At 50.8% G+C, this 25779-nt stretch overlaps 1 protein-coding gene across 1 annotated transcript in view; it reads right to left on the minus strand.

Moving 5' to 3' along the window:
- Positions 1 to 1321: 1321 nt before the first annotated feature.
- The window catches only part of LOC132488883 (anthrax toxin receptor-like), a 36803-nt gene continuing 12345 nt past the window's right edge, over positions 1322 to 25779 (minus strand). Inside the window, exons 2-14 of the mRNA XM_060097669.1 lie at positions 20107 to 20178; positions 18708 to 18779; positions 16321 to 16402; positions 15507 to 15591; positions 15094 to 15173; positions 14949 to 15017; positions 14532 to 14612; positions 14380 to 14440; positions 8760 to 8858; positions 6922 to 6931; positions 3915 to 4005; positions 2714 to 2908; positions 1322 to 1435 (exon numbers count right to left, since the gene is read on the minus strand). Coding sequence (XP_059953652.1) covers positions 1322 to 1435; positions 2714 to 2908; positions 3915 to 4005; positions 6922 to 6931; positions 8760 to 8858; positions 14380 to 14440; positions 14532 to 14612; positions 14949 to 15017; positions 15094 to 15173; positions 15507 to 15591; positions 16321 to 16402; positions 18708 to 18779; positions 20107 to 20178 — 1111 coding nt within the window. The remainder of the gene's footprint in view (positions 1436 to 2713; positions 2909 to 3914; positions 4006 to 6921; positions 6932 to 8759; positions 8859 to 14379; positions 14441 to 14531; positions 14613 to 14948; positions 15018 to 15093; positions 15174 to 15506; positions 15592 to 16320; positions 16403 to 18707; positions 18780 to 20106; positions 20179 to 25779) is intronic.

Here is a 25779-nt window from a genome sequence, read left to right on the forward strand (position 1 = left end):
CCCTGGGCCACTAGGGTCGGGAGGGCTTTGGCTTTTCTCTGGCACCAAGTGACTGTAGTCCAGTACCCAGAGCTCATTTCCATGCCTTATGGGTCCAGACCTGTGCACGGACCGGCTACCCTCACCTCCTGCTCCCTAGCCTTGGGGTCATCACTCCTCCCCAAGGGACTTTCTCACCTCCATTCGTTCCATCGTGTCTCCCTGGCACCCACCATGGACAGTCACTGTGGGGCATGACATTTCACATGTCTCCTCTGGCTCCGAGGAAGAGAAAACACCGTCTGCGTCCTTGTCTGGCAGCTCCTGGGTGCAGACAACTGACGTTTGTTGCGCCGGCACCTGTCAAGTACTGGCCACTCAGCAAATGTTTGTTGGAGAATCAAGGACAAATGAGCAGCACCCGGCATGTAAGAGAGTGGCCTCCATGTGAAAAACACACCAACTCCTTTTGGTTTACAAAGATGGCTCTTTTCCAAATATCAACAAACTCTATCCTGTCCCCTTGGTTCCTGGCGGCCACCCTTGCAGGAGAAGCTGGGCATGAGGCTGTGCCATGTGACAGAGGCTGGCAGGGGTGCGGGCATTAGTAGGTGACAGGGCTGTATTCACCTGACTCTGGCAGATCCAGCCTCCCCAGGCCACACTGCAGCCAGTGTAGACGTCAGCCTGGGCAGTGACCCTGTTTCCCACCAGATCTCAGGCCCAGGTCCCCCTGCCTCTGGACACGGCACCCCTCCTCTAACTACTTCTTATGAGCCCTGGCTTGGCCCCTACCCCGGGTAAGCCCCAGTCTCCTCACCTGACCCTTGGTCCCTGTGCTCACCTGCGCTATGCCCCAACAGCTCAAAGTCAGGTTAGGACTCCCTCCACCCTCCCCAGTCCCCAGTCCCTAAAGGCTAACCCTCATCCGGACAAGAGCCAGGGACGAACACCAAGGAAATGGAGCCCAGCATACATCAGAGCCCGGGGAGGGGGACCAGGTCCATGAAACCTGAGGATCCTTTTCCAAATGCTCGCGCGAGTCCTGGGAAGGATCAGTCTACAAAGAGTCTTTTGGGAATTGGGAAAAGGCCCATTTAAATGATGAGGGACCATAGCTGTTTCTGAAATAGGCTACCCCACGTTGCTGATTCAGTGATAAAGGCCCTGGTGCAGGCTGTCTTCGGAGGTGGGGAACCGTGTTGTCTGGGTGCCATTTTGTGAGTCTCAGGTCCTCTCTGGGGTCCCTCCCTGCCCTCTGTCAGCCTGTTATTTCTGCCACCTCTCTCTGCCCAGGTAGGTGGGAGCGGGAGGGGTGGGGGACGGCATCTCCCCATAGACGTCAGAGGGCCACTCTGTGCAGGTCCGTGTGGGCATCAAGTATGCTGACAACATCACTACGAAACACACCACTTACTTTTGCTGGTTTCTGGGCTGGTGGTGGCTCCTTGACGATCTAGGATGTTAAAGAGACATAAACACAGGCTGGAAGGGGCATGGAGGGCTCTGGCTCAGCTATGCAGACAGAACGGGACCCCGCTCGGCAGCAGTAAGGGATCAAAACGTGGGCTTTGGGGTGTCAACCTAGGTGCCCAGAGCCTGAGGGTCTGTGGCCAACAGGCTCCGCGTCCCCGAGCCTCAGCCTCTTCAGTCACGAAAGGGGAATCGGTATCTCGGTGGAGGGTCAAGGGGGAGACAGGCAGACTAAGGCCCCTGGTCCCTGGTAGAGTTTTCAGCAGCAGCCCTGACATCCTATGAAGACAAGAGAACACTCCCCACAACCCTCCTCCTCTCCCCTTCGCTCCCTCCCCCTGCAGCCCTCCCTGCCTCCCAGCCCTCAGGGATGACAGTCCACCTCCCTCTCCCCGACCCGACTTTCACTCCTCACTTCTCGCCCTTTGCAGAAATTTGACCTGCTGGCTTCTATGCTGCTTTGCTTGTCCTTTCTCAGCTCTGCTTGTTCGTCCTCTTCACCCACCTCTGGCCTGTGTCCTTGCAAACCTAGCCGGCCAGCACCTCTGCCTTCCCTCCCACCCAGGGCCAGTCTCTGTCCTTTATCATTATCAGGGCACCTGCCACACCCTCTGAAGGTGACATTTACCCTCAATGCTCCCCAGCTACCAATACCAGACCAGACACCAGATGGTGAGCGCCTGTGGGCAAGGGAGGCGGCTGCTTCATTTCTGCCCCTCTGTGCCCAGCACGGGGCCCTGCACATTCTGGTGACTTAGTGATGACTGATGAAGGAATGACGGTAGGCACCAGAGATGGGCAGGGATCCATGCTGTTTTCAAAGGCACAGCTGCCGCCGGGGTTAGCATCCTCCCGGCCAGCATCCTTCTCCCTTTGGGCCATGAGTGCCCTTGCAGACCCCTCTTCGTCCCCCAACAGCAGAGACTCTTGGGGCCTTGGTCCACCTGAGTCCTTCAGAAGCCTGACTGCTGTGGGGCAGCCCTGGTCTTAGGAGGTCTGGGGTCCTATTGCCCCAGGGGCCAGGACAGCCCATAGGCCACCTCCCTGTGAAGGTGAAAGCAGGAAGCAGGTGGCCCCCTAGAAGCTCAGGCTGTGTCTATGCCCGGGACAGGAGGACAGAGTTTGTGCCTTGTTTGCTTGTGTGTTGGCCCTGGAGCTGATGGGAACCCGCCCACAGGCAGGATTGTGGGGCAGGCATGGGCATGGTCCCTTGGGGCTTGGCGAGGGCTGGATGCAGGCTGTGCGGGCAGGGGTCACTCACCTTCCTGCGGCACAGGCACCAGATGCACCAGAGCATCAGGGGGAACAGGAGCAGGGCTGGGATGAGGGCATATAAGTAGAGAGGTTTGACATAGAGGGTGAACTGTGGGGATGGTGATGAGGGAGGCTCCTCGGGAGGCTGCTGGGCATCTAGTGGGGCAGCTGGTGGAGCATTCTTGCCACCTGGTCCCGCTTCCTACAGAAAAAACACACAGCAGAGTCCCGGCATGGACCAGGCGCCTGCTACTTGGATCCCATACCAGCCCACCCTGTCCTCTCAGTCCGCTTTCTACTTGGTTGCCCCACCTGAGGAGACAGATTCTCAGAGGTCGGGGCTGGTACCCAGAGAGCCACTGTGGGGCCCTGGGCCACAGACCCCACCGCTGGCCCTGCTCAGAGGCTCTCCGCTGAGCCCTGTCAAGGAAGCCCAGTCCTCCATGCAGTGACAATCCAGCCCTCACTCCCTGCCTAGTATGACATACAGGGGTTTTATAAGGACCACAAAATGCTACGACACACAGATGGGTGAGGGAGGGGCTTTGGGGCCCCAGAGAGGTGTGGGTGCAAGAGCAGAGGCAGAACACCCTGCTCACCTCCCCGTAGCCTCCCTCCCCTACTTCCCCACTCTGCATCCTCGGGCCAAGCTGACTAAGCACGGTCACAGCTGCTCCCACCCTCTTGACCCCTGTGCCAGGGACCCCGACTTGGAGGGCCCAGGGTTCCTAGAGGTCCTGGACCCTGTCCCCTAGTACACAGTGCCCCAGGCTCACCTGCTCACCCTGGCTGGAATCCAGGAGGGAGCCTTGAGCTCCCCACCACAGGGCCGGGGCCAGGGGAGGTGGCAAGGTGGGTCCAGGGTGGGCAGAGCCTCAGCACTGTCCCTGGACTCTGCTTAGGGCTCTAATTGGTCTCTTCCTTGTGCCTTCAGTGACACTTGGTTCACAGAGAGAGCAAAGGTTTGCAAGGCCTGGACAGTAAGTGACCCCCAGGTGCTCTTTTTAGTAGCACTCTCAAGGCACTACCCAAGCCTCATGGGGGTTCAGCTCCTGGAGGTTGGGCTAAGGGCTCCGAGCTACCTGTGAGATGCTGCTCAGCGGCCTGTCTGCACAAGCTACCTTTTGGGCCTGCCTGGGGTGTTGTTCCCTTCACTTGCCTCCCCAGGGTGCAGGGTGTCAGGACAGCCTTAGATGCTAGAGTCTTACCCTGGTACGCGCACAGTTCCTGCTGGTGATATTAACATTGCTGCTGATGAAACTGACACCACGGTTCAGGCTAACTTCAACAAAGACCTCCCTAAAGCACAGAAGGGGCAGACAGTGACCACCAGGCCAGACAGACAGAGTTCTTACACTTGGCTCCAATTGTAGCTTATAATATCTCCTGACTGTAATGACTTTGAACATCAGGTGTTCAGGGCTACCAGAGAGCAGATGGCAGGGGTGAGGGGAGCTCATCCCAAAGTACTACGAGGTCAGCTTCTGCAGTGAAGGCTGACCAGGCAGTGAGGATCCCTGCGCGGGGTCAGATGTCCTCGTGGCCATGAGCGAAGTGACCAGGGATGGCGGTATGGTGTCACCATCCCGACTCCTCTGTATGTACAGAGAATGTGAATTTAGCTCCAAAAGGCTGCCTGGAGCAAAGGTACCATCCCTGGGGCACATCATCTCCTGCATCCTACGCTCCTCAGCAGAGCCTGGGCCACAGCAGATGGCTGAGCACCTCCGGGGACCACCAACCAGGGCAGGGGTGAAGGATGCCCTCAGTCCTCCTGGAGACAGACATGTGCTGCCCCAGTAGAGGTGGCTTCCTAAATTTTTTACACCTCATGGTGGCAAAAACTGCCCACTTGGCCCCTGGGCTGGGCACTTACTGATCTGGCTTCTCTATCCTTACTCCTGGGCATGTTATACTCGTATCTTTCAGAGACCTGGCTTTTATATCTGAAAGACAATCACATGAGAAGAATGTCAGTGGACTTGTCCACCCATCCGCCCCTCCCCTTCTGCCTGCCCTTGGAAGCAGAGCTACCACTTTGGCAGAAGCAGCTTCTCTTCTCTGCCTTCTTCTGACACCTACTGTGCACCAGGCACTGTCAGGGTTCTGGCGTTTAGTGGGAACAAGGCACGCAGAGGCCCTGCTCTCAAGGACCTGACATTTGTGGGACTGGAGAGGGGGACAGACAAGAAAGTAACAAACAATGAACAAAATACGCGCCGGAGTGAAAAGTGCAGTGACATCAATAAGTAAGGGACAGGATAGAGAAGGGAGGGGAAGAGACAGCTGCTTAGGAGCAGGTGACCTGTCCTGTCCTTTAGAGACTCAATTTCTCTTTAAGAGAAAATGAAATATTTATACAGGACATGATGGGATGTCTGGGATTTGCTTCACAATAATCAATGGTGAGAGTATGAGCAAAACCAGATTGGCCAGGATTGGTAATTCCTGAAAGTAGGGGAAGGCTGCTTCAAGGGCATTATATGATTTTTGCTACTTTTGTGTATTATGGAATGTTCCCATTAAAGATAAGGTCTCTCTGAGGCGGTGTTCCTGGAGCTGAAACCGGATCAGGGGAAAGGCAGGGAAATGTCTGGGGAAGCGGGTCCAGGCTGTGGACACCTGTTCCGGGGCCTGAGGCATAACTCGCTGAGCTTGTTGTGGGAAAGAGGTGAGTGAGGAGAGGGGGCGGGTTCTCGTGGGCCCTGAGCAGGGGTTTGGGCTTTATTCTGAGTTCAGTGAGCCTGTCGCGTGGCTCGCCAGGTTCGGGTAAGTTTGGACACAGAGGTAGAAGGGCCTGCAGGTGGAGTGGATGTGGGATGAGAGCAAAGAGGAGTTCAGGGCGACGTGTCCATTAGTGAGCAGAGCACCTGGGCAGGTGGTGGCGACATTTATGGACACAGGGAAGCCTGAGGGGAGCAGGGCTTCTGTGTTCGTGCTTGTTCTGTAATTTTATGGGATCTGGGAGGTGGCACTCCGGAGGCTAGGACAGTCTGTAACTAGTAGCTGTGGAACCTTCTCCTCTCCTGAGCCCTATCTCCTTACACCCTTGTAAAAAGTGATGTAAAAAAAGATGTAAAAAAAGATGGGAAGGCCCAGCTGCTTTGACTGCTGGCTTTCCTACCAGCTTTCTCCCCACCCTGCTCAAACGTCCCCAGGTCCCAGACTTCCCCTGTGAAAGTTAGAATCAATGGTCCCAGAGGGCTGCAGCAGTTCTGACATCGGTGATTCGGGAGGAGAGTCCTTTCACTGGCCTTTTTCATGACACAGGCTTCCCAAGGCCCTAGGAGCTAGGTCACCACTTCCTGGGGTCTGGAACCACAGCTCTGCACCTGCTGCCCTGTGTGGACAGATGCTGGCCTGCACAGTTTTGCTGTGTAGGATGAAAGCAGGTTCTCTCCTAGACTTGCACCCACAGGGCGGTGATCAGAGTTTAGGGACGAAGTTCTACAGGAGGGGCCATGCCCAGGGCCACACCTCTAGGGACATGTTCCGGAGCATCTCCCTGAAAGTGGAGATAGCTTCAAATGTTCTTCTTTTAAATTTATTCAAAAATAGGCTTGTCATCTGTTTAGAAATATTCTCTAATTTTTACAAGACTGGAGTCTAGGTGTCACTACCTGGACACTTAAACTTCCAAAGCACACAGATCATAATCAAACGAAAGATTTTCCTCTTACATTCCTAATCTGTTAGTGGTTTTAGAGACTCCTTTTAACTTAGGGGTATTTTGGGGGGAACTAACATGTCTCATGAAGAAGGCTCTGCGTGACGCTTAATACTTTCCTCAATTCTACTTCAGTTTTTCTTAGCTATCATTCAGGAAAACTGGGGTTTACCAGCTGTATTTGAGATGTTACCGGCACTTATCTGTGGATTTGGAATCGGGGTAACGTCTTATTCTTTACTTTTTTGGTACTTCCTGCTTTCTACTGTGTAGCCTTGTTATAATCAACAATCTCTAATAATTTGTATTGCTTTTCTCTTTTTTGCCGCAGGTCAGGGCTATTCCCTACAGAATGGTTCATTTCCATGGAAAGGTTTTTGGATCTAACTCAAGTGTCAGATTAGCTGTGAACTTCGGACGGTGTTAGTCCTTTGTTGGGACTGAAAATGAAAACTAATCGCCGAGTATGGTTAGGGGAAAGGATCTGCATCTGAAGGATAGGATGGTTGGGATTAGTGTGAAAAAAATTCCAAAGGGGAGCAACTCACTTTCCATAGGCTGTTCACAATCCAGAACAGGGAGAAGGAGGTGACGGCACGCACCCCACATACTAAGGGCCCAGAAAAGCATGGGTGACTGGAAAGTAGTTTCCAATATTAACGGATGAACTAAATACTTCACTTGCCACATTTAAAAAGCTTTGTCTTAGAATATGAAAACTTTACATACTAGCAACAGACAAAACGTATAGAAACCTTGATCAAAATATTTCTTCTTTATGCTTCTCTATATTTTCTAAATTGTTTTGCCATATGTTTTAATCAGAGAAAAATGTGATGAAAAAGAACCATATCAATCCTCATCAGTGCATCAGGGCTCCTGTCGATAAATAGCCCTGTATGGCCACTTCTGGTCAGCCTTGACTATGTGCAGTGAGGAGGTCAGCAGAGGAGCCCAGGACTGTGGGATGAGCTCTCCCGTGTGAGATCCTGGTGCTGGTCCAACTCAGAGAGAAACACTCGTGATATCTAGAGTGGGAAAGCAATATAGCCATGGACCACAGGGGAACATGTGAACACATTTCCTGGAGGATAGGTTGAGTCCCACCTTCCTCAAGAACTGTCATCTCAGTGAGGTCAAAGGCCCAGACTGGGCAATCACATCACCTATGCCTACTTTCCAGCTCTTTCTGAACCAGCTTGTGACCTTGGGCAAGCTCTTGAATTGACTCTGACTCTGGTTTCAGATCTACACAAAGGAATAACAATAGGTTTCTTTTGAGAATTAACTGGGATAGTGCATGTAAGGCACTTAGCACATTAGCAAATGTAGTAGGTGCTCAATAAACATTAGCTCTCCACATCAATGTGTTACTCAGTCCTAATCACTTCTGAAGTAGAAACCAAGAGATATCTAACTCCCTGAGGCCATCTACACACTATGTGGTGTGAGAGTGTGGCAATGGCAGAGCCCTGCGCATTCAATGCCCCCGTGGAAGAAGGAGAGATGGCCCAGAAGTGTGTGGGGGCAGAGGACTCGCTCTGGGTTTACCAGATGGCCCTGGAATGAAGAGTGTCACTGAACAGAATAGAATCATATTAAGTCAATGCATCAGGGGAGGGTTGAGAAGGAAGGGAAAGTCCCACTGTCCCCGGGCACTCTTTGTGGGAGATCAGGCCCACCTCAGCACTGAGGACACATCTGCTTCCCCAACTGTGTGCTTCCTCAGGCCTCTCACCCTTCCTGGAAGGACACCGGGTGCCTATTTCCAAACAGTAGCTTTCCATATGTGATAGGGATTAGTTAGTACACATACCATACTGGCCCCATTTCACAGTACAGATAATAGAGGCTGAGAGCAGAACACTCATTAGGTCAAGATCACACATGGAATGTGGGCCAGAGCCAGGATTCCGGGGCTCAGGCCTGGCAGTTGGCATCCTCTCTCAATCCCAGGTGACCACACGGCCCTGGGAGAGCTCAGTGCACCTGGCCCAGACTCAGGGCCCTGGGGCCACCTCCACTTCCCACCAGCAGACTCGTGAGATTCAAGTCCTTGTCTCTCAAGGGAAGTGAGGGCCGAGGAAAGTATGGGGGGAGTGTAGCAGTGAGGACAGACCCAGCACCCCAAACCCAGCCTTGAGAGGTGCCCTCCCAGACCCAAGACGCTCTTGATGTGCTGGGGACTGATCACTTCCTGGCCTGAGATGAAGGGAGCCGTGGCCAGGCTTCCCAGCCAGGTCCCTCCTTCCACTGTCCATGCTGCCTCTGTCCTCACAGTGTCCACAGTGAGTGGTGAGCAAGGGCTTCGACGGCCTAGCCGGCTCAGGGAACGCAGTGTGGTGTGAGAAGAGTGTCACTTGGCGGCACCAAGGGGGTTACTTACCAAACAACCTCTTCTCGCTGAGCTTAAATCTACAAATAACTTCATCCTTCTTCTTTGCGTTATTAAATCCTTTTCCAGAAATAATCAATTCATTTTCATCTGCAAGGGCAACACCCAAAGGTCTGTATTAGGAGGGGCTGAGTGCTGTCTTCCCTCTGATCTTGCAGTTATGACAGGCCACTCCATAACTGAATTACCAGGGACTCTGATGAGGAAGCATATGTGTCTGAACCAATATCTGTGTGCACACTGGGCCTCACCGGGTATCACAAAGGGTACAACTGAGATGGATGGGCCTTGAGCACTCGGGGGCTTCTCACCACTGCCCCTGACCCATCCAACTCATTAAAGGCACCCAGTCTCCTATCCTCCACAGGGGCAAACCCAGCCATAGGTTTCCGACTCTGAAGCCAAGGTCTTCCCTGAAAGGCACAGGCAGTGCTGTCCAGAAGGCCCTCTCTTACACAAATGCCAGGAACCCAGACAGCGCAGGCTGAACACAGTCCTGACCCTTGTCTGAGCTGAGCACACAAGACTGGGTGTCTGTGGGGCTTTCTGACACTAGGGGGTCTGCTCCTCCTCCGTGACTCTCTCTCTGCGTATGGCAGGCTGGAGACCCCAGGAGCAAGTCCAGGACCTGGGCGAGGCAAGGAGGCGGTGAGGACCGTGCCCCGGAGAGTCCCCCATGGCAGGCGACGTCCTGCCTCAGCCGTGGGTCTGAAGTCCGCAGTGAGCACTCTGCCCCGCCCTCTTCCTGCCACTGCACGTGCCTCCCACAGCTCCCCACGCCCACCACAGAGATTCGCCAAGCACCTCCTTCTGTCAGGGTGGGAGACACTGATAGGCAGTTCTGGGCCATAGGGGCTCCCCAGGCTTCTGGGTCCCCACTGGTGCTTCCTGACAACTGAAACAAATACTAGGGGATCCAGAGAGGGCAGCTAGAGTGCCTGACTTCTGGGGAGCTGGCCAGGATAAAGGCAGGTGTTTCTGCTGCTAGCCCAAGGTCCAACTCTGTCTCCTGGTCAAGGTCAATTAATTACTCGAGGTCAGTTAACTCTGAGGGACATGCCTCAGAACTGCCAGCACAACCTTGGACCTGGCAGTCCTGATTCCACCTGCTTCAATTCTTCATGCAGTTCGCATTAGATCAAGGCTAAGTTTGCAAATTCTCTGCTTTGAGGCAATTAGATTCTTGGGCTGTAGGCAGAAGCTGGCTGCTAGTATGTTTTGATAGGCTTTTGGAAGCAGAAAGCTCCCATAGAGGACCTGGCAGTCCCAGCCTCATGGTGAAGGTTGGACTCAGCTTCCTCTTCCACGTAGCTGACAGGAGGGAGGGCGGCAGCCAAGGGCAGGGCCGTCTGATAGCCCAGCGCACGGCCCGTGCCGCATCCTCAGGAGCAGCGCACGCTGCCCTCTGCCTGGACACCCTCCTTCCTCCTTGTGTCTCCTGCTGCCTTCAGCCCCTCTCGGGTGCTGCTTCACCTCTGCAGCAGAGCCCCCTGTGCCCCAGGCAGTGCCGCTCCCAAAGGGGGGCTTCTGAACTCCGGCAAGTCTCCAAAGTGGAAGGCAGGGTGATGGTTTCAATATTTCAGCAAAAGAGACTTCCAGGTCAAGGATTTTTGCTTTGTCCAGAAAGCTGCTCCTTTTGCTTCCCAAACCCCTCCCCCTGTACCTCAATTCCTCCAACAGTATCAACCACAGGAAGAAAAGGAAGTCACAGGAAGGTCGATAATAGGCTTGCAGGGCTGCATGTCCCATGTACAGTCCACTGCCCACCAGCTCTCAGGCAGCAGATGGACGAACAGTCCCGGGAAGGGAGATGGATCCTTCCTGGAACAGAGAGCTTTCTCTCTGGAAGAAAAGTTGTACACCAGGCCAGCCGCGGGCTCCAGAGAGAGGAGCTGGGAAGGCAGGCGTCTCCCTGAGAAGGCTGGTGGAGCTGGGCATGAAAAGGGCATCTAGCCTGCCTGAGACTGACACAGATGCCCAGGTGGACATGACCTGACTTGGGGCGGGCAGGTCTGGGAACACCACATGCTGCTTGGGACTGTCACTTGGAGAGAAACTGGACACTGACCAACTGTGACCTGGGTGTCCCCTTAAGGCAGCAGGTCTACTTCTGGTCTTGACCCCAGGGAATTCCTTTCCCAAGCTCACAGAGGTAAGCATCAGGACGGTCCTACAATTTGACTTCTAGTATCGACCTATCAGGAATAATCTGAATATTGATCAAGGGAGGCCCATGGAATAAATTGTTCCATCCATGCAATGGAATACTATGTAGATGGCTGGAAAGTACTATGTACTGCATGATCCCATTAATGTAAAAATATCCTTGTAAAGTATACTGAGGTAGGTCTTTACATATAAAAGCTGAACTCTTTGTGGTTGTTCTCTCTGGAGAGAGTAGGATGGGACAAGGGGGGACCTTATCATGCTGGGGGACAGCCTGGACCCAGGCTGGTTGCAGGAGTGTCCCCGTCTGCGCAGTGTGTCCTGCCTTCATCCCGCGGGTCCTCCTGCCCCGCACAGCCTGCCCCACGCACACACCACCAGAGGGTCTCTGGCTATGAGGCAGAGCTGGATGCCAGACCTCAGAGGGAAGCCCTACTCTGCACTGTGTCCTCCTATGGCCACACTGCTGGGTCCCACCTGCTGGGCTTCCTGCAGACACTCATTCTGGCCCAGTCACATACAGGAAAAGGAGTGACCAGGTGCCGCCTCCAGCCTGCCTCTGGGGTCCAAGACCTGGGCTAATCCAGCAACACACAGGAGGGATGAATCCCCAAACCACGGTGCCGAGGATCCCAGGCCAGGCCCCGCGCTCATCCCCTGTGAGTCCCTGAGGAGAGGTTCTAAAGCAGCAAACTAGCCTGTGGAGGAAGAAATCAGGGAGTAGCTGCCTCCAGGCGGTGGGGCAGGGATTGCCTGGGAAGGGAGCTGAGGGGACTTTGTGGGGGCAAATGTAATGTTCTGAGTCCTCATAGGGTTGGGGATTACACAGGTGTGTGCATTTGTCAGAACTCGTCAAATGATAAACTTGTTTGTTGCATTTCAAAAAGAGAAATCTTAACAAATCTTGTTTCCCAGATAAAGAAATGTGATGCAGTAGCCTGATGACTGTAAGTTATTGTGAAATGCATCAAGATATAAGATGGGGGCTTCCCTGGTGGTGCAGTGGTTAGGAATCCGCCTGCTAATGCAGGAGACAAGGGTTCAAACCCTAGTCCGGGAAGATCCCACGTGCTGTGGAGCAACTAAGCCCGTGCACCACAACTACTGAGCCTGAGCTCTAGAGCCCGCAAGCCACAACTACTGAGCCCCCATGCCAAAACTACTGAGCTTGTGAGCCTGAAGCCCGTGCTCCGCAACGAGAGAAGCCATGGCAATGAGAAGCCCGCGCACCGCAACGAGGAGTGGCCCCTGCTCGCCACAACTAGGGAAATCCCACAGCAATGGAGACCCAATGCAGCCAATAAAAAAAAAAAAAAAGAAAGAAATAAGATGAATTGATGAAAACAGAGAGTCAAGAAAGAGAGAGGAGTTAGATAAATAAATGATAAAGGAAATACGGTCAGGTATTAATTGCAGATCCAGGTAGTGGAGAGAGGGGTATCCATTGTACGTTCATTTCCACTTTGCTATAGGTTTGAAATATTCCGTGATAAAAAGCTGGAATAAAAACAATGAATTGAATGCTAAAAATAAAAACACAAAGTGGTGGACACAGCGAAGCAGAAGTCATGGTTCATACTGGGTGACAAGTGCCTGACAAGAGACAGGAATAGAGCAAGGGCTGTGAGAAGCCAGAGGGACCAGTTGAGTAGGAAAGGCTTTGGAATTGAGATGCCCTGAGAATAAGACCTAAAAGGATGGTGGGCTGGACCCTGTAAAGCTGAGGAAGGTTTTTCAGGGAGTCCAGTCCCCCCAGCCCCCGGCCTCTGCAGCAGGTGGGCTTAGAGCAGAGGCTGGAGCTTGGAGGGTCTGGTTGTCTGGCTCAGGGGCCTCAGCCACCCTGGTCAGGCTGGGGTAGGGAAGTGGCCTTCTCTGCCCCTCAGGCCCTGTGCAGAGGATGGGCTGGAGCACAGGCCTGGAGGCAGGGAGGCCAGCAGAGGCCTCTGCCTAGTCCTGGAGGGAGGCTGAGGGGCTGAAGAGGCCACGTGCCTTATGCTCCCCACTCCCGGCTTCCTCCCACCGGGTCGACTTATTCAGAACGATAGCCTGATGAACAGATTCTTCTACTTTATTTGGGGTCCAGGTTCCTGCCTTCAGCTTTCCCTCCAAGTGACAGTCATGCTGTGTGGCAGCTTTTGACAAGATGACGGCAGTTGTAAAGGTCAGAGCAGCAGTGCTGCGCCACGCCTGCAGAGGGCGTGTGCTGGGCACCTGTCACCTCAGCTGGGCCGCCACAGGCCATGAATGACAATGGGCATCTTCCTCTATGGTTTCACAGGCCTGTGTATGTCTCAGGGACATACTCAGAGAATTGAAGCTGTCAGGCTACTGCACGGCTGGCACGTGACACCAGAGAAGCCCTGGTTTCGTGTCTGGGGGCAGCAGAGCTCGGATATGAACATTGCTGTGTCTGACCCCATGGCCTACTGCGCTGTAGCCTTGCAGTTCAGAGCAGAGTGGCCAGGCCCAGCTTCCTGGGTCTGCGTCCAGCTGCATCCAGCTGTGTGCTGTGGCCAGTGGGAGCGTGTGCTTATCCACCCACCTCAGCTCCACAAATCCCAGTGATGTGGACTCACGAGCCGGCACACACAGAGCTCACTGAGAGAGAGGGCTTCTTCCAGAAAAGCAACTGCACAGGATCCTCCCCACACCGATGCAGGGACCCTCCCAGGGGAGAGAAGGCAACCTTGTCAAGTTCCAGATCTCAGGGAGAGGTCGACCCCGTTGAACCACTGGGTGTAGTGATAGCTGTGAGTATTTGTTGGATGCCTTTGTCAGTCTGGGTTGCTAGTATGATGCTGACCGTGAACTATGTCCAATTCTTTTCTTCATCCACTGAAATAATCATATTTTTCTTCCCCATTTTGCTCATAAGAAAATCACATTGATATTTCATACACTGAATCAGGCTTGCATTTCAGAGGTGAGCCCTAATTATTCTTGATGTATTGTCCTTTTATTATGTTGTTGGATTCTATTTGCTAGTGATTTGTTGAGGTTTTTTGAAATAAAGTTTTCCTTATTACTTAATTAAACTTTTGGTTTTGATTTTAAAAATATGTACACTAAACTTATCATTTTGCAATATTTTTGTGTCATTTTATGGCATACATCAAACTTATACAGAACTGTATGTCAATTACATCTCAGTAACACTGGAAGAAAGAAGTAATTATACAAATACACACACACGCACTCCCAACACTTGGCATACACACCTCACATAAACATTCCCTTATATGCCCGATGTAGTCCTATGCCCACAATTTCCATACAATCACCCCACACACTCAGACACCACACTCACACACACCATACACACTACACGCACACCCCACGCATAGTGAAATCATGTGCTCACAGCACACCCACAACGCACACTGGGCACATTCACAACTCACACAAACACACACCCCTGTGTTTAAAACAGCACTCCAGCTCTTACCTCCTGTACAGACACTGGAAGGCTCCACAGCTGTAATTTCAATACAGGACTTAGCTCCGAGCTAGAATAGGGAGATGAGGGGCAGGGGCTTGAATGCGGGGGCTTGGCGAGAAGCTACCCGTTCCCACTTTTCACGTGCAGCCCTCACTCACTGGCTCAATGATGTATTTAAGAGCCTTGAAGCCTTGGTCCACTCCAAAGACGTGATGCGGGCTGTCTGCAATGTCCAATAACTACAGCAGAGAGGAGATGGTTGGCACACAGTCAGGGGTTGAGGACGCGGCAGGTCCCATCCCAGGAGACAGTCTCTTGTCGCCTGCCATGCTGGACTCCAAGGCCACACGCTGGCATCTGCTAGCAGCCCACCCTTAGGGAGTGGAAAGCTCCTCCATCCACACCCCTGGTGGGCAGGTTTACCCAACACTTGATATTCATCTGCAGTGGCTACCTGGTGTCCAGACACTTGGGGTGGGTGGAGGGCCATCCTCTCGGAGACCCTGGGACAGCTGCCTTTGAAAGGTTTCCCCAACAGGGCTCAAGAGTGGCACTGGTTACCTGTTCTGAATTACCTGGTCTCTCTGATAGTCTTTTACACCCACACAGTATACTGTTGCTCCCATTTTCCGAGCCCTGTCAGCCTAAGAGGAAAAAAGCGTTGAGTACAATTCACAAAACAGGCGGAGCACAAAGCTGGTAATGATGGTCTGGACTTACTTCTTCCTTAGTCATTTCAAACGGCGCTTCCTCCAGGGTTCCATCGGTCAAGGAGATGATCATAGAGGGAACCTTGTTTTCTGCAGAAGAAGCAGGGAGTGGCCTGGTCAGCAAGGCACCTGGAGTGACCTGCCTCAGGCTGCCAGGCCCACAGCACTGCTCCCACACCTCCTCCTCCTGCGGAGAGGCCACCCTGACCTGAGTACCCACCACCCAGAGCACCGGGAGGGAGAAGGGGTCTCAGCCCAGAACCCACTTGACAGACGAGGCGCCTGAGACCAGATCAGAGCCCTTCCTAGTGGACCTTCACTATGGGCAGGTGGCACAGCCTTTGCCCTGAAAGGCAACTGCAGCTACTTCATGGGACGAGGACAAGCCTCTCAGGTGAGCACAGGGAGGAGCAGCTGACTGACTGCACAAGACATCCCGCTGGGTCTGGGGGGCAGTGGGCTCTGTCTTGGACAGCGCCGGCAGGCACTCCTGCTGGCTCTGTGGGTCCTGCTATTCAGAACTCGAGGTCAAGGTGCTTGGATAGCAGCTGCCGCCCAGCTCCCCGCCTTTCCCCAGCAGCCCATGCATCCTTCCTGACAAGGGCTGCAACCCTACAGCCTCGATGCAGCTGGTCTGGGCAAAGTACAGCCATTTCCACAGTCGGAGGCACAGTCAAAGGATGAGAGTCAACCAGAGGAAAGAGGCTCAAGGGAAAGGAGGAAGAGCCAGAGCTGTGGTGGACAAAGTGTGGGCAGCCAGGGGGACACCAACGTCTCTGTTCCCTAAACTGATCCCCGTCTGCTCGCCATCCCTGGAAGTTCTCTTTTCTTTTTCATGCAGCCCAACCATAGGTCAAGCACTTGATATCAAGTAAGAACCAGGAATATAATGCATGATCCCATGTAGTTCTCGGAAGCATCCCTGGGGGTGGTTTTCCCCCTCACTGTGCAGAGGAGGAACCTGCAGCCCAGAGAGGACAAGGGACTTGCTCCAAGGTCAGCGCTAGGAATTGGCCAAGGGGGGTCTGCACCAGTCCTTGCTTAGGCCCGCGCCCGGCTCTGTCCCACCTGAGCACAGTGACGTCAGCAGGCAGCTTACCTCCTGAGTTAGCTTGTTGAATCTGCTCATTTGCCTGCAACAAAATGAAGGAAATTGGTGGAGGGCAGTGAGATGACCCCAAAATACTCTAAGAACTTGATAAAGCAGAAGAAAGTCTCAGAGCTGTAGGATCCGTACCTTTTTAAATCCTTCCTGCATGTGTTTGGTTCCTGTAGGTACTATATTCTGAAGTCTGCTGAGACCATCACGAATTTCATTTCTGAAAAAATACAGTAAAGGGGGTTGAGGAGGAATGAGGGTTGACTGTTACAAAACAGACCACTTGTCCTGGTGCCATTCTGCCCTGTGGAGACCTGCCTGGACCAGAGAGGACACAAGTGGCCCTGTGGTGACCTCTCTGCCTGTGTCTTTGACACTGACAGGCCTTGGTCAACGCTTCTCTGTCCCCCATTCGGCGGGTGTGGAGGATGCTGCTTTGCTGGTCCCATGGGTTGGGCCTGGCTTTCAATGTGCTCATCCCTGTCTCAGGCATGCAGAGCTCAGGGGACTCAGCAAGGGCCCTGCCTTGACCGTCCGTGGTGAGGGGGGAGCACCCATGGATACGCACCTGTGAAATCAGCACCCCCAGTGTGACTGGCGGTACTGCTGGCACCTAAAGGGTCCCTGGTGAGGGCACATCACCTTCCAACAGGCAAGGCTGAGTGTGGAAAGGTCACTGTGCTGATACCCCTGCCCTGTCCCCTCCTCCCCTACCACAGACCCCTGAGGTGGACTTGGACCCTCCAAGCCACTTCCCCCTCTGGATCCGTACTAAAGCAAGTAGTCAAGCTGCTGCATTAGAATGTAGGGCTCCTGGGCTTCATGTGCTCCTGAAGAAATAGATCATAAGCTGGAAAAGAGGCCTGAGGCCTGTCCACGCAGGCGGAAGAGCAGTGACCCCAGGCTGCCATGGGGATGGGCTGTCGGCCTCTGTTAAAGCAGATAGCAGGGGAAGGGACTGGGACACACCAGGGGTGGGGCTTAGGTTCAGGCTAATGCAGTGTGATGGGCTGAGCTGTCACAGCAAGTCTAAGGAGAACGTGGTCCCTGAAGTCTGGCTCTTGCCTTGCGCAGAAGGGATTCTGCCGTGAGGTGCGATCTGAGAGCCCCAGGTCCTCCCCTGCCTGACCCAGCCAAGGAGCTGAGGAGGCTGTGACCCAGGTCCAGTGGAGGCCACACCAGGCCCTGCCCATCCCAGCACAAACACCCTCCCCTCTTCCTGACACTTTTGGGAAGATTTCTGTTTTGTTGACAGCACCCCCAAATATGCTGGAGCTCTCATCTCTCCACAGCCTTTGACCTGGGACTGAGCTTGGCCAGGCTTCACTCCTGCCTGAGCGGGCCTTTTTCTTGGGCAGCCCCCCCACCCCATCCTTACTCCCAGCTCTGTGCCCTCGGCTGCTTATGCCCTCATCAGGCCCTTTGCTTCTTATGATTCCACCCCGTTTTTCACTCCCCTGAGCCCACTCCCACTTCTGACACCTTCCCTTGAGGAAGACTTCGTCACCTCCACTTTCCAGACAGGACCCCGGAGACCCTCAAGAGCCTCCCCATAGCTCCCTTGGTTCAGGCTCTGAGCCCCTGCCTTGGAGGAGGCAGTGGTCGTCCTGTCCCCCACGGGCAGCTCCTCCCCCAGAGGCCCCCACCCAGTCCCCGTCTCTCTTTCTGTCCCCTGTCTGACAGCCCCCCGCTGACTTGCTGTCTTCCACCTCAACCCCACTCAGGTCTCTCTGAAATGCAGAAGACAGGGACACACAGAACCACGCCTTCCCATACCTCACCTAACTGGAAGCACAGCCCCTGCTTCTCCTGGGAGCCAGGCATGGGGAATGCTGTGTCCACGCACTGGCACCAACACACTCCCTGGGTTCCGATCATCTGCATCATGAGCATCGGAACCTCCCGGCTACTCAGGAGCTCCATATCTTCCCACCTCCAGGGCTTTGGGTACATCGCTGGGCCCTCCTATTAGCCCACCTAAGACGCTGGTATGTCATGCTTCCCTCCTGCACCCCAGCCCACACTCATGGGCTCCCTTGTCTCAGACCCACCAAAGGACCAAGCTCCCCTCCACTGAAGCTCCAGCACTTCCGCACTGCCCACCCCTGCCTCCTGGCTCTGACTGTGCCTCCCCTCTTCCCCCACTGGCCCAGAGCAGAGAGTGACACACAGAGCAGGTGCCCAACACAGGCCAGTGTTCACAAAGGGCCCACACGTCTGCTCCACCAGGTCCCAGGCGTCCTTGCAGTGAGCCAGTTCTCAGAAAAGGGAAGAGCGCTGAGAGGACACAGGACAGGCGGAGGGTGGGGCTTAGAGGGGGCGGAGATGGTCTAGCAGCACGGGGTCTGCCAGGGTCAGCACAGCCAGGGGTCAGTGGGAGCCATGGAGCCGGGGCTGGGGGTCAGAGTGGAGCCTGAGGGGAGCCCAGGACGGCCCAGCCTGCTCCCAGTGGGATCTGTCAGCTCCCTGGGCTCTCAATGGATCCCATCCACTAGGCCTGCCTGGGGGATGAAAGCAGCACTTACCTGTCTGAGGTGAGCTTCATGAGGGTGTGACCCACTGTGGAGTAGGTGATGAAGGACATTCTCAGGTTAGGGCTGGGGAGGAAGCACGGGCTCATGAGAAGGGATACGTGACACAGGCTCAAAATGAAGCCAATGAGCAGCCAGAAAGGAGGTGCATCGCAATTTCTCTGTTCCTCACCCCAACTCTTCTGCTTTGGGGTCCGTTTACCAAACCCTGGAAGCTCCTATATCTATAGTGAAGGATTTTAGGAATCTGGGTGAAGGAGGCCTGTGGAGATGTGGTGACTTCTTGGAAGAAAGTGCCAGGATGGCATCCTGCTCCAACGCTATGCTCCCAACAACCCCCCCCAAGTGTCTTTCTCTCAAACACACAGACACACACACACACACATGCACACACGCACACAGGTGCACATGCACACACCAGGAGATAGACACCTATGCCTCTGGCATGAGGGCCTCCCAACTGGCTTCTCCTCTTCTATACAATTCTTTGTACCTTCACTCCTCTTACCTCCTTTATAGCCTTCCCTGCCTTATCTCCTCTCATCTAGAAAAATCATTCTCTCTCTCGGCCGCTATTCATATACATCCCTCCCTTTCCTCTCCCTAGCCACTGCCTTTAGGTCCATTGACCCTCGTTTAGCTAAATTGCTACAGTATATTCATGGATAAGCTCCCTACTGCTTCTCGTTCTTGTTCCAAAACATTTTACCCACAATATCAGACTTTCCTTCCTGGGACACAACCTTGATCATCTTGACCAAGATCAGCCTCGACCAAGAATCATCTATAGCTCCCTATTGTTCACAGCAGGAAATACAAGTCCCTTGGCATGGCATTATAAGCCCTGATGACCTTGGTCCAAATCTGTCCTGTCCAGCCTCATCCCCTAGCCTTCTCCTGAGTTAACCCTACTCTCCTGCTGAACAGACCACTCGCTGCACAAGAAGTCTCTTTGATGGTTCCTGTTACCCTGTCTTTCCCCATTCTTCAAGACCTAGTTCAAAATTCCACATCCTCTGAGAAACGATCCTTGACCTTTTTCCTAAGAATTCTTGCTTTTTCCTTTTAATTTGCCTTCTAAGTCCTTCGCCCTTTTCTTTTGGCCCTTGGCACCATTTAACCTGGTGTTTAGTTATCATGTTACTGGTTTGCCTGTTTCCTCATCTATGAGGTCCTCAAGGGCAGACTGTGTCCCCTACAATATGGCCCGACTTCCAGGTAGGAGCTAAGAAAGCTGCTGAGACCTGATGGAACCAGCGTGATCTCTTCTGCTTCAGAACACCCCCCTGGGCTCTATGCTCCTGACCCGAGGGGCTCCCATGGCCACTGAGTCTAAACAGCTGTGTACTCTGCCTGGCAGGGGTAAACACCCTGCAACTTGAAGAAGTCGTACTTGCTATACTTCTTGACCAAATCCTCCACAAATGTGTAAATGTCCATCCAGTTATTGTTCACACTGCGTGACCTGAAAATGAAGAAGACCTGAGTCAGACAGATGAGGTGCATCTATTGTGCAGGCAGAATTTCTATCTCCTCAGCTTCCAGCAGACACTTTAGCATCTCCCCCACCCCCCACCGCCCACCAATGTAGCTGAAGGCTGCCATGCTCCCTCGGAGACCTCAGTGGGTCACCGTGGTGATGACTTCATCAGTGTGAGAGTTGGAAGGGTGACCAACCAGACCTGTGTGCTTGGGACTCAGGAACTTTTCGGGATGAGGGGCTTCTGGTGGCAAACTAGGATGGTTGGGCAGGCTTGGTGGAGCTGTTCCACAGGCAATGATGTAGGATGCATTGGTTGGAAAAGCCTCCAGTGATTCTGATATGACTCTTTTGGTCCCTCAATTCCCCTTGGGAATAAACAATTCTTAGCTGTCTACTCCTCTCCTGCCCCTTGAAAAGGTGTGGGGGTGGGCAGGGGTCAGGGCTCTCTGGCACACCATTCCCACAGAAGTCTCTTAGTTGGTCCTATCATTCATTCTGTGTTCTCTAGGCTGAATCTAAATCTCTCAACAGGGCTTCCCTGGTGGTGCAGTGGTTGAGAGTCCACCTGCCGATGCAGGCGAAATGGGTTCGTGCCCTGGTCCGGGAAGATCCCACATGCCGCGGAGCGGCTGGGCCCGTGAGCCATGGCCACTGAGCCTGCACGTGCGGAGCCTGTGCTCGGCAACGGGAGAGGCCACAACAGAGAGAGGCCTGCGTACCGCAAAATAAATAAATAAATAAATCTCTCAACAAGTAGTGATGAAACTAAGAATAGATTCTTTTAACATTATCAAGATTATCATTCATTGAGATGTATGTACCAGGCATTTTACATACATGATTTCCAATTCCAGAACAACCCCATGATATCAGCATTATTTTCATTTTCGTTATTTTCATTTTCATAAGAAAGTTGAGGCTCTCACAAGTCATGGAATTTTCCACAATTTCCATAGGTAACATGGATCTGAATCCAGATCTCGCCTCAAAACCCATGCTCTACCCATTGCACTGGGCAGACGTGTGTGACACGGCTATGTCCAACAATTGCTGGGTAGCAAACACTGGACTCTGACAACTCCCACAATATAAACTTTCTATCAGAAGCTTCCATGCTAAAGTGCAAGACAACTTTTTAAACTAATGGTAACACCTGAAACTAATATAATATTTTAAGTCAACTATACTTCGATTAAAAATTAGAACTATGTATTCAACTCAAAAAAGGAGAACACATCGAAATAATTAGACACCATGTCCTAATGAGATTTATCCTTGGAATGTGAGCATGGTTCAACACATGCAAGTTAAAAAGTGGGATACTCTACATTCATAGAATGAAAGCTAACAATCCAGAGGATCATCTCAATAGATGCATAAAAAGCATTTGACAAATGACAACACTTCATGCTAAAAACTTCAAACAGATTTGGTACAGAAGGAACATACTGCAACATAATTAAGGCCATATACAACAAACCCACAGTTAACATTACACTCGATGGTGGAAAGTTGAAAGCTCTGCTTCTAAGATCAGGTACAAGACAAAGATTCCCACTCTTACCACTCTTATTCAACATAGTACTGGAAGTCCTAACTGGAGCTAATTGGCATAACAAAGAAACAAAAAGCATTCAAACTGGAAATGAAGAAGTAAGCTTGTCATTATTTGCAGATGATTTGATTTTGTATGTAGAGAATCCCAAAGACTCAACCAAAGACCTGTTGGAACTAAACAATGAATTGTGTAAAGCTGTAGGATATAAAATCAACATACAGAAATCGGGGGTGTGGGGCATGGAGGAATGGAAGAGAATGCAGCCAGTGCTTTCCCTGTCCACTCAGGCACCAGGGAACCTGTTGGGCCCCAGGGCCTAATCCTCTGCCCTCGGAGCCTCCCTTCTACCATGCAGAGCCCAAGCCCTGCCCCTACACCTACCCAGGGTCCTACATCTGTATCTGGAGACACCCCTCTGAGACCCCCTCCAACTCTGCTGGGCCTAAACCCCGCCCACACACCCTCACCCAGGGCCTTACCTCCAAACCCCAGAACTTCACACTCCAGAGGCCCCCCATTTGGACGAACTGCCTCTCCGCTACTGGGCAGGTCTTAAGCAGAAGCCCCGCCCCACGCTTGAATGACGCCCTGCCTAGGGCCCGCCCCCAAAGCCTCTTCCAGCTGCAGCTGCGTGGGTCCTGAGCCTAGGCCCCACCCCACGCTCAAACATCAACCCCTCCTACCTACATCCCACCCCACCCTAAACCCTGCCCCTGCCTAAGTTCCACCTTTGCCTAAACTCTGCCCAAACTCCTCTCCCCCACAGCCAAGGCTTTTTTTGTTTCGTTTTTCCTTTTTTTGGCTTTTATTTATTTATTTGAATGTTGAGAATTTTATTTATTTTTTTATACAGCAGGTTCTTATTAGTTATCCATTTTATACATATTAGTGTATATATGTCAATCCCAACCCCTTTTTTCCAGTTTTATATAGGGGTTCTGTTTTACCTTCTTGTTGATTCATTGTTGTTGATTCATTTATATTTTTATTTTTTCTAATAAATCTTTTATTTTTCTAATTTTATTTTATTCTTTATACTTTGTTATCGTTTTGCTCCTTTTGGGTTGTTCCCCACACCCCACCCTCCTTATTTTTTTCTGTTGTGGTTTTGTTGTACCTTGTTGCAGTTGTTTCAATTATATTTTTATTTTTCCTAACATATTTTTATCTTTCTAATTTTCTTTTGTTTTTTCTTCTTTGTTATTGTACTGCTGCTTTTTTTCTTTTCTTTTCTTTTTTGTTTTTTTGCCTCACCACGCAGCTTGCGGGATCTTGGTTCCCAGCCCAGAGTTCAGGCCCAAGCTCCTGTGGTGACAGCTCTGATTCCAAACCACTGGACTAGCAGAGAACCGCAGACCCCAGGGAATACTGATCAGAGTGAGGCCTTCTGGAGGTCCTCATCTCTACACCAAGACCAGGCTCTATCCAGCTGTCTGCAAACTCCAGTGCTGGATGTCTCAAGCCAAACAACCAGTAAGACTCCTGTCCACAGCTCCACCCATCAAAAAAAAAAATGAAATGACAAAAAAATATGTTACAGATGAAGGAGCAAGATAAAAACCTATAATACCAAATAAATGAAGACGAAATAGGCAACCTACCCAAAGAAAAATTCAAAGTAATGATAGAAAGATGATCTAAAATCTCAGAAACAGAGTGGAGAAAATACAAGAAACATTGAACAAAGATCTAGAAGAACTAAAGAGCAAACAAACAGTGATGAACAACACAGTAACTGAAATTAAAAATACTCTAGAAGGAATCAATAGCAGAATAACTGAGGAAGAAGAACGGATAAGAGAGCTGGAAGATAAAATGGTGGAAAAAAACTGCCAGGGAGCAGAAAAAGAAAAAAGAATGAAAAGAATTAAGGACCATCTCAGAGACCCCTGGGACAACATTAAATTATGTACCAACAATGTACCAACATTCGAATTATGGGGGTCCCAGAAGAAGCAGAGAAAAAGAAAGGGTCTGAGAAAAATTTTGAAGAGATTATAGTCAAAATTTTGCTTAACATGGGAAAGGAAATAGTCCATCAAGTCCAGGAAGCGCAGAGAGTCCCAGACAGGGTAAATCCAAGGAGAAACATGCCAAGACACATATTAATCCAACTATCAAAAAGTAAATGCAAAGAAAAAATATTAAAAGCAGCAAGGGAAAAGCAATAAATAACATACAAGGGAATCCCCATAAGGTTAACAGCGGATCTTTCAGCAGAAACTCTGCAAGCCAGAAGGGAGTGGCAGGACATATTTAAAATGATGAAAGGGAAAAACCTACAACCAAGATTACTCTACCCGGCAAGGATCCCATACAGATTAGATGGAGAAATCAAAAGCTTTACAGACAAGCGAAAGCTACAAGAATTCAGCACCACCAAACCAGCTTTACAACAAATGCTAAGGGAACTTCTCTAAGTGGGAAATACAAGAGAAGAAAAAGACCCACAAAAACAAACCCAAAACAATTAAGAAAATGGTAATAGGAACATACATATCAATAACCACCTTGAATGTAAATGGATTAAGTGCTCCAACCAAAAGACACAGACTGGCTGAATGGATACAAAAACAAGACCCATATATATGCTGTCTACAAGAAGCTCAGTTCAGACCTAGGGACACATACAGACTGAAAGTGAGGGGATGGAAAAAGATATTCCATGCAAATGGAAATCAAAAGAAAGCTGGAGTAGCAATACTCATATCAGATAAAATAGACTTTAAAATAAAGACAGTTACTAGAGTTAAGGAAGGACACTACATAATGATCAAGGGATCAATCCAAGAAGGAAACATAACAATTATAAGTATTTATGCACCCAACATAGGAGCACCTCAATACATAAGGCAAATGCTAACAGCCATAAAAGGAGAAATCGACTGTAACACATTAATAGTGGGGGACTTTGACTCCCCACTTACATTAATAGACAGATTATCCAGACAGAAAGTAAACAAGGAAACACAAGCTTTAAATGACAGAATAGACCAGATAGACTTAATTGATATTTTTAGGACATTCCACCTGAAAGCAGAAGAATACACTTTCTTCTCAAGTGCACACAGAATGTTCTCCACAATAGATCACATCTTGGTTCACAAATCAAGCCTTGGAAAATTTAAGAAAATTGAAATTGTATCAAGCATCTTTTATGACCACAACACTATGAGATTAGAAATCAATTACAAGAAAAAAACCCCAGCAAAACCCACAAATACTTGGAGACTAAACAGTGCACTGCTAAATAATCAAGAGATCACTGAAGAAATCAAAGAGCAAATAAAAAAATACCTAGAAACAAATGACAATGAAAACACAATGATCCAAACCTATGGGACGAAGCAAAGGCAGTTCAAAGAGGGACATTCATAGCAATTCAAGCTCACCTCAAGAAACAAGAAAAATCTCAAATAAGCAATCTAACCTTACATCTAAAGCAACTAGAAAAAGAAGAACAAAGAAAACCCAAAGTTAGTAGAAGGAAAGAAATCATAAAGATCAGGGCAGAAATAAATGAAATAGAAACAAAGAAAATAATAGCAAAGATCAATAAAACTAAAGGCTGTTTCTTTGAGAAGAGAAACAAAATTGATAAACCTTTAGCCAGACTCATCAAGAAAAAAAGGGAGAGGACTCAAATCAATAACATTAGAAATGAAAAAGGAGAGATTACAAGTGACACCGCAGAAATACAAAAATCATAAGAGAATACTACAAACAAATATATGCCAATAAAATGGACAACCTAAAAGAAATGGACAAATTCTTGGCAAAGTACAACCTTCCAAGATGGAACCAGGAAGAATTAGAAAATACAGACCAATCACAGGTAATGAAGTTGAAACTGTAATTAAAAATCTTCCAACAAACAAAAGTCCAGGACCAGATGGCTTCACAGGTGAATTCTATCAAATGTTGAGAGAAGAGTTAACACCTATCCTCAAACTCTTCCGGAAAACTGCAGAGGGAGGAACACTCCCAAACTCATTCTAGGAGGTCACCATCACCCTGATACCAAA

This window comes from Mesoplodon densirostris, chromosome 1, assembly GCF_025265405.1.
Source record: "Mesoplodon densirostris isolate mMesDen1 chromosome 1, mMesDen1 primary haplotype, whole genome shotgun sequence".
NCBI classification, from domain to species: Eukaryota; Metazoa; Chordata; class Mammalia; order Artiodactyla; family Ziphiidae; genus Mesoplodon; species Mesoplodon densirostris.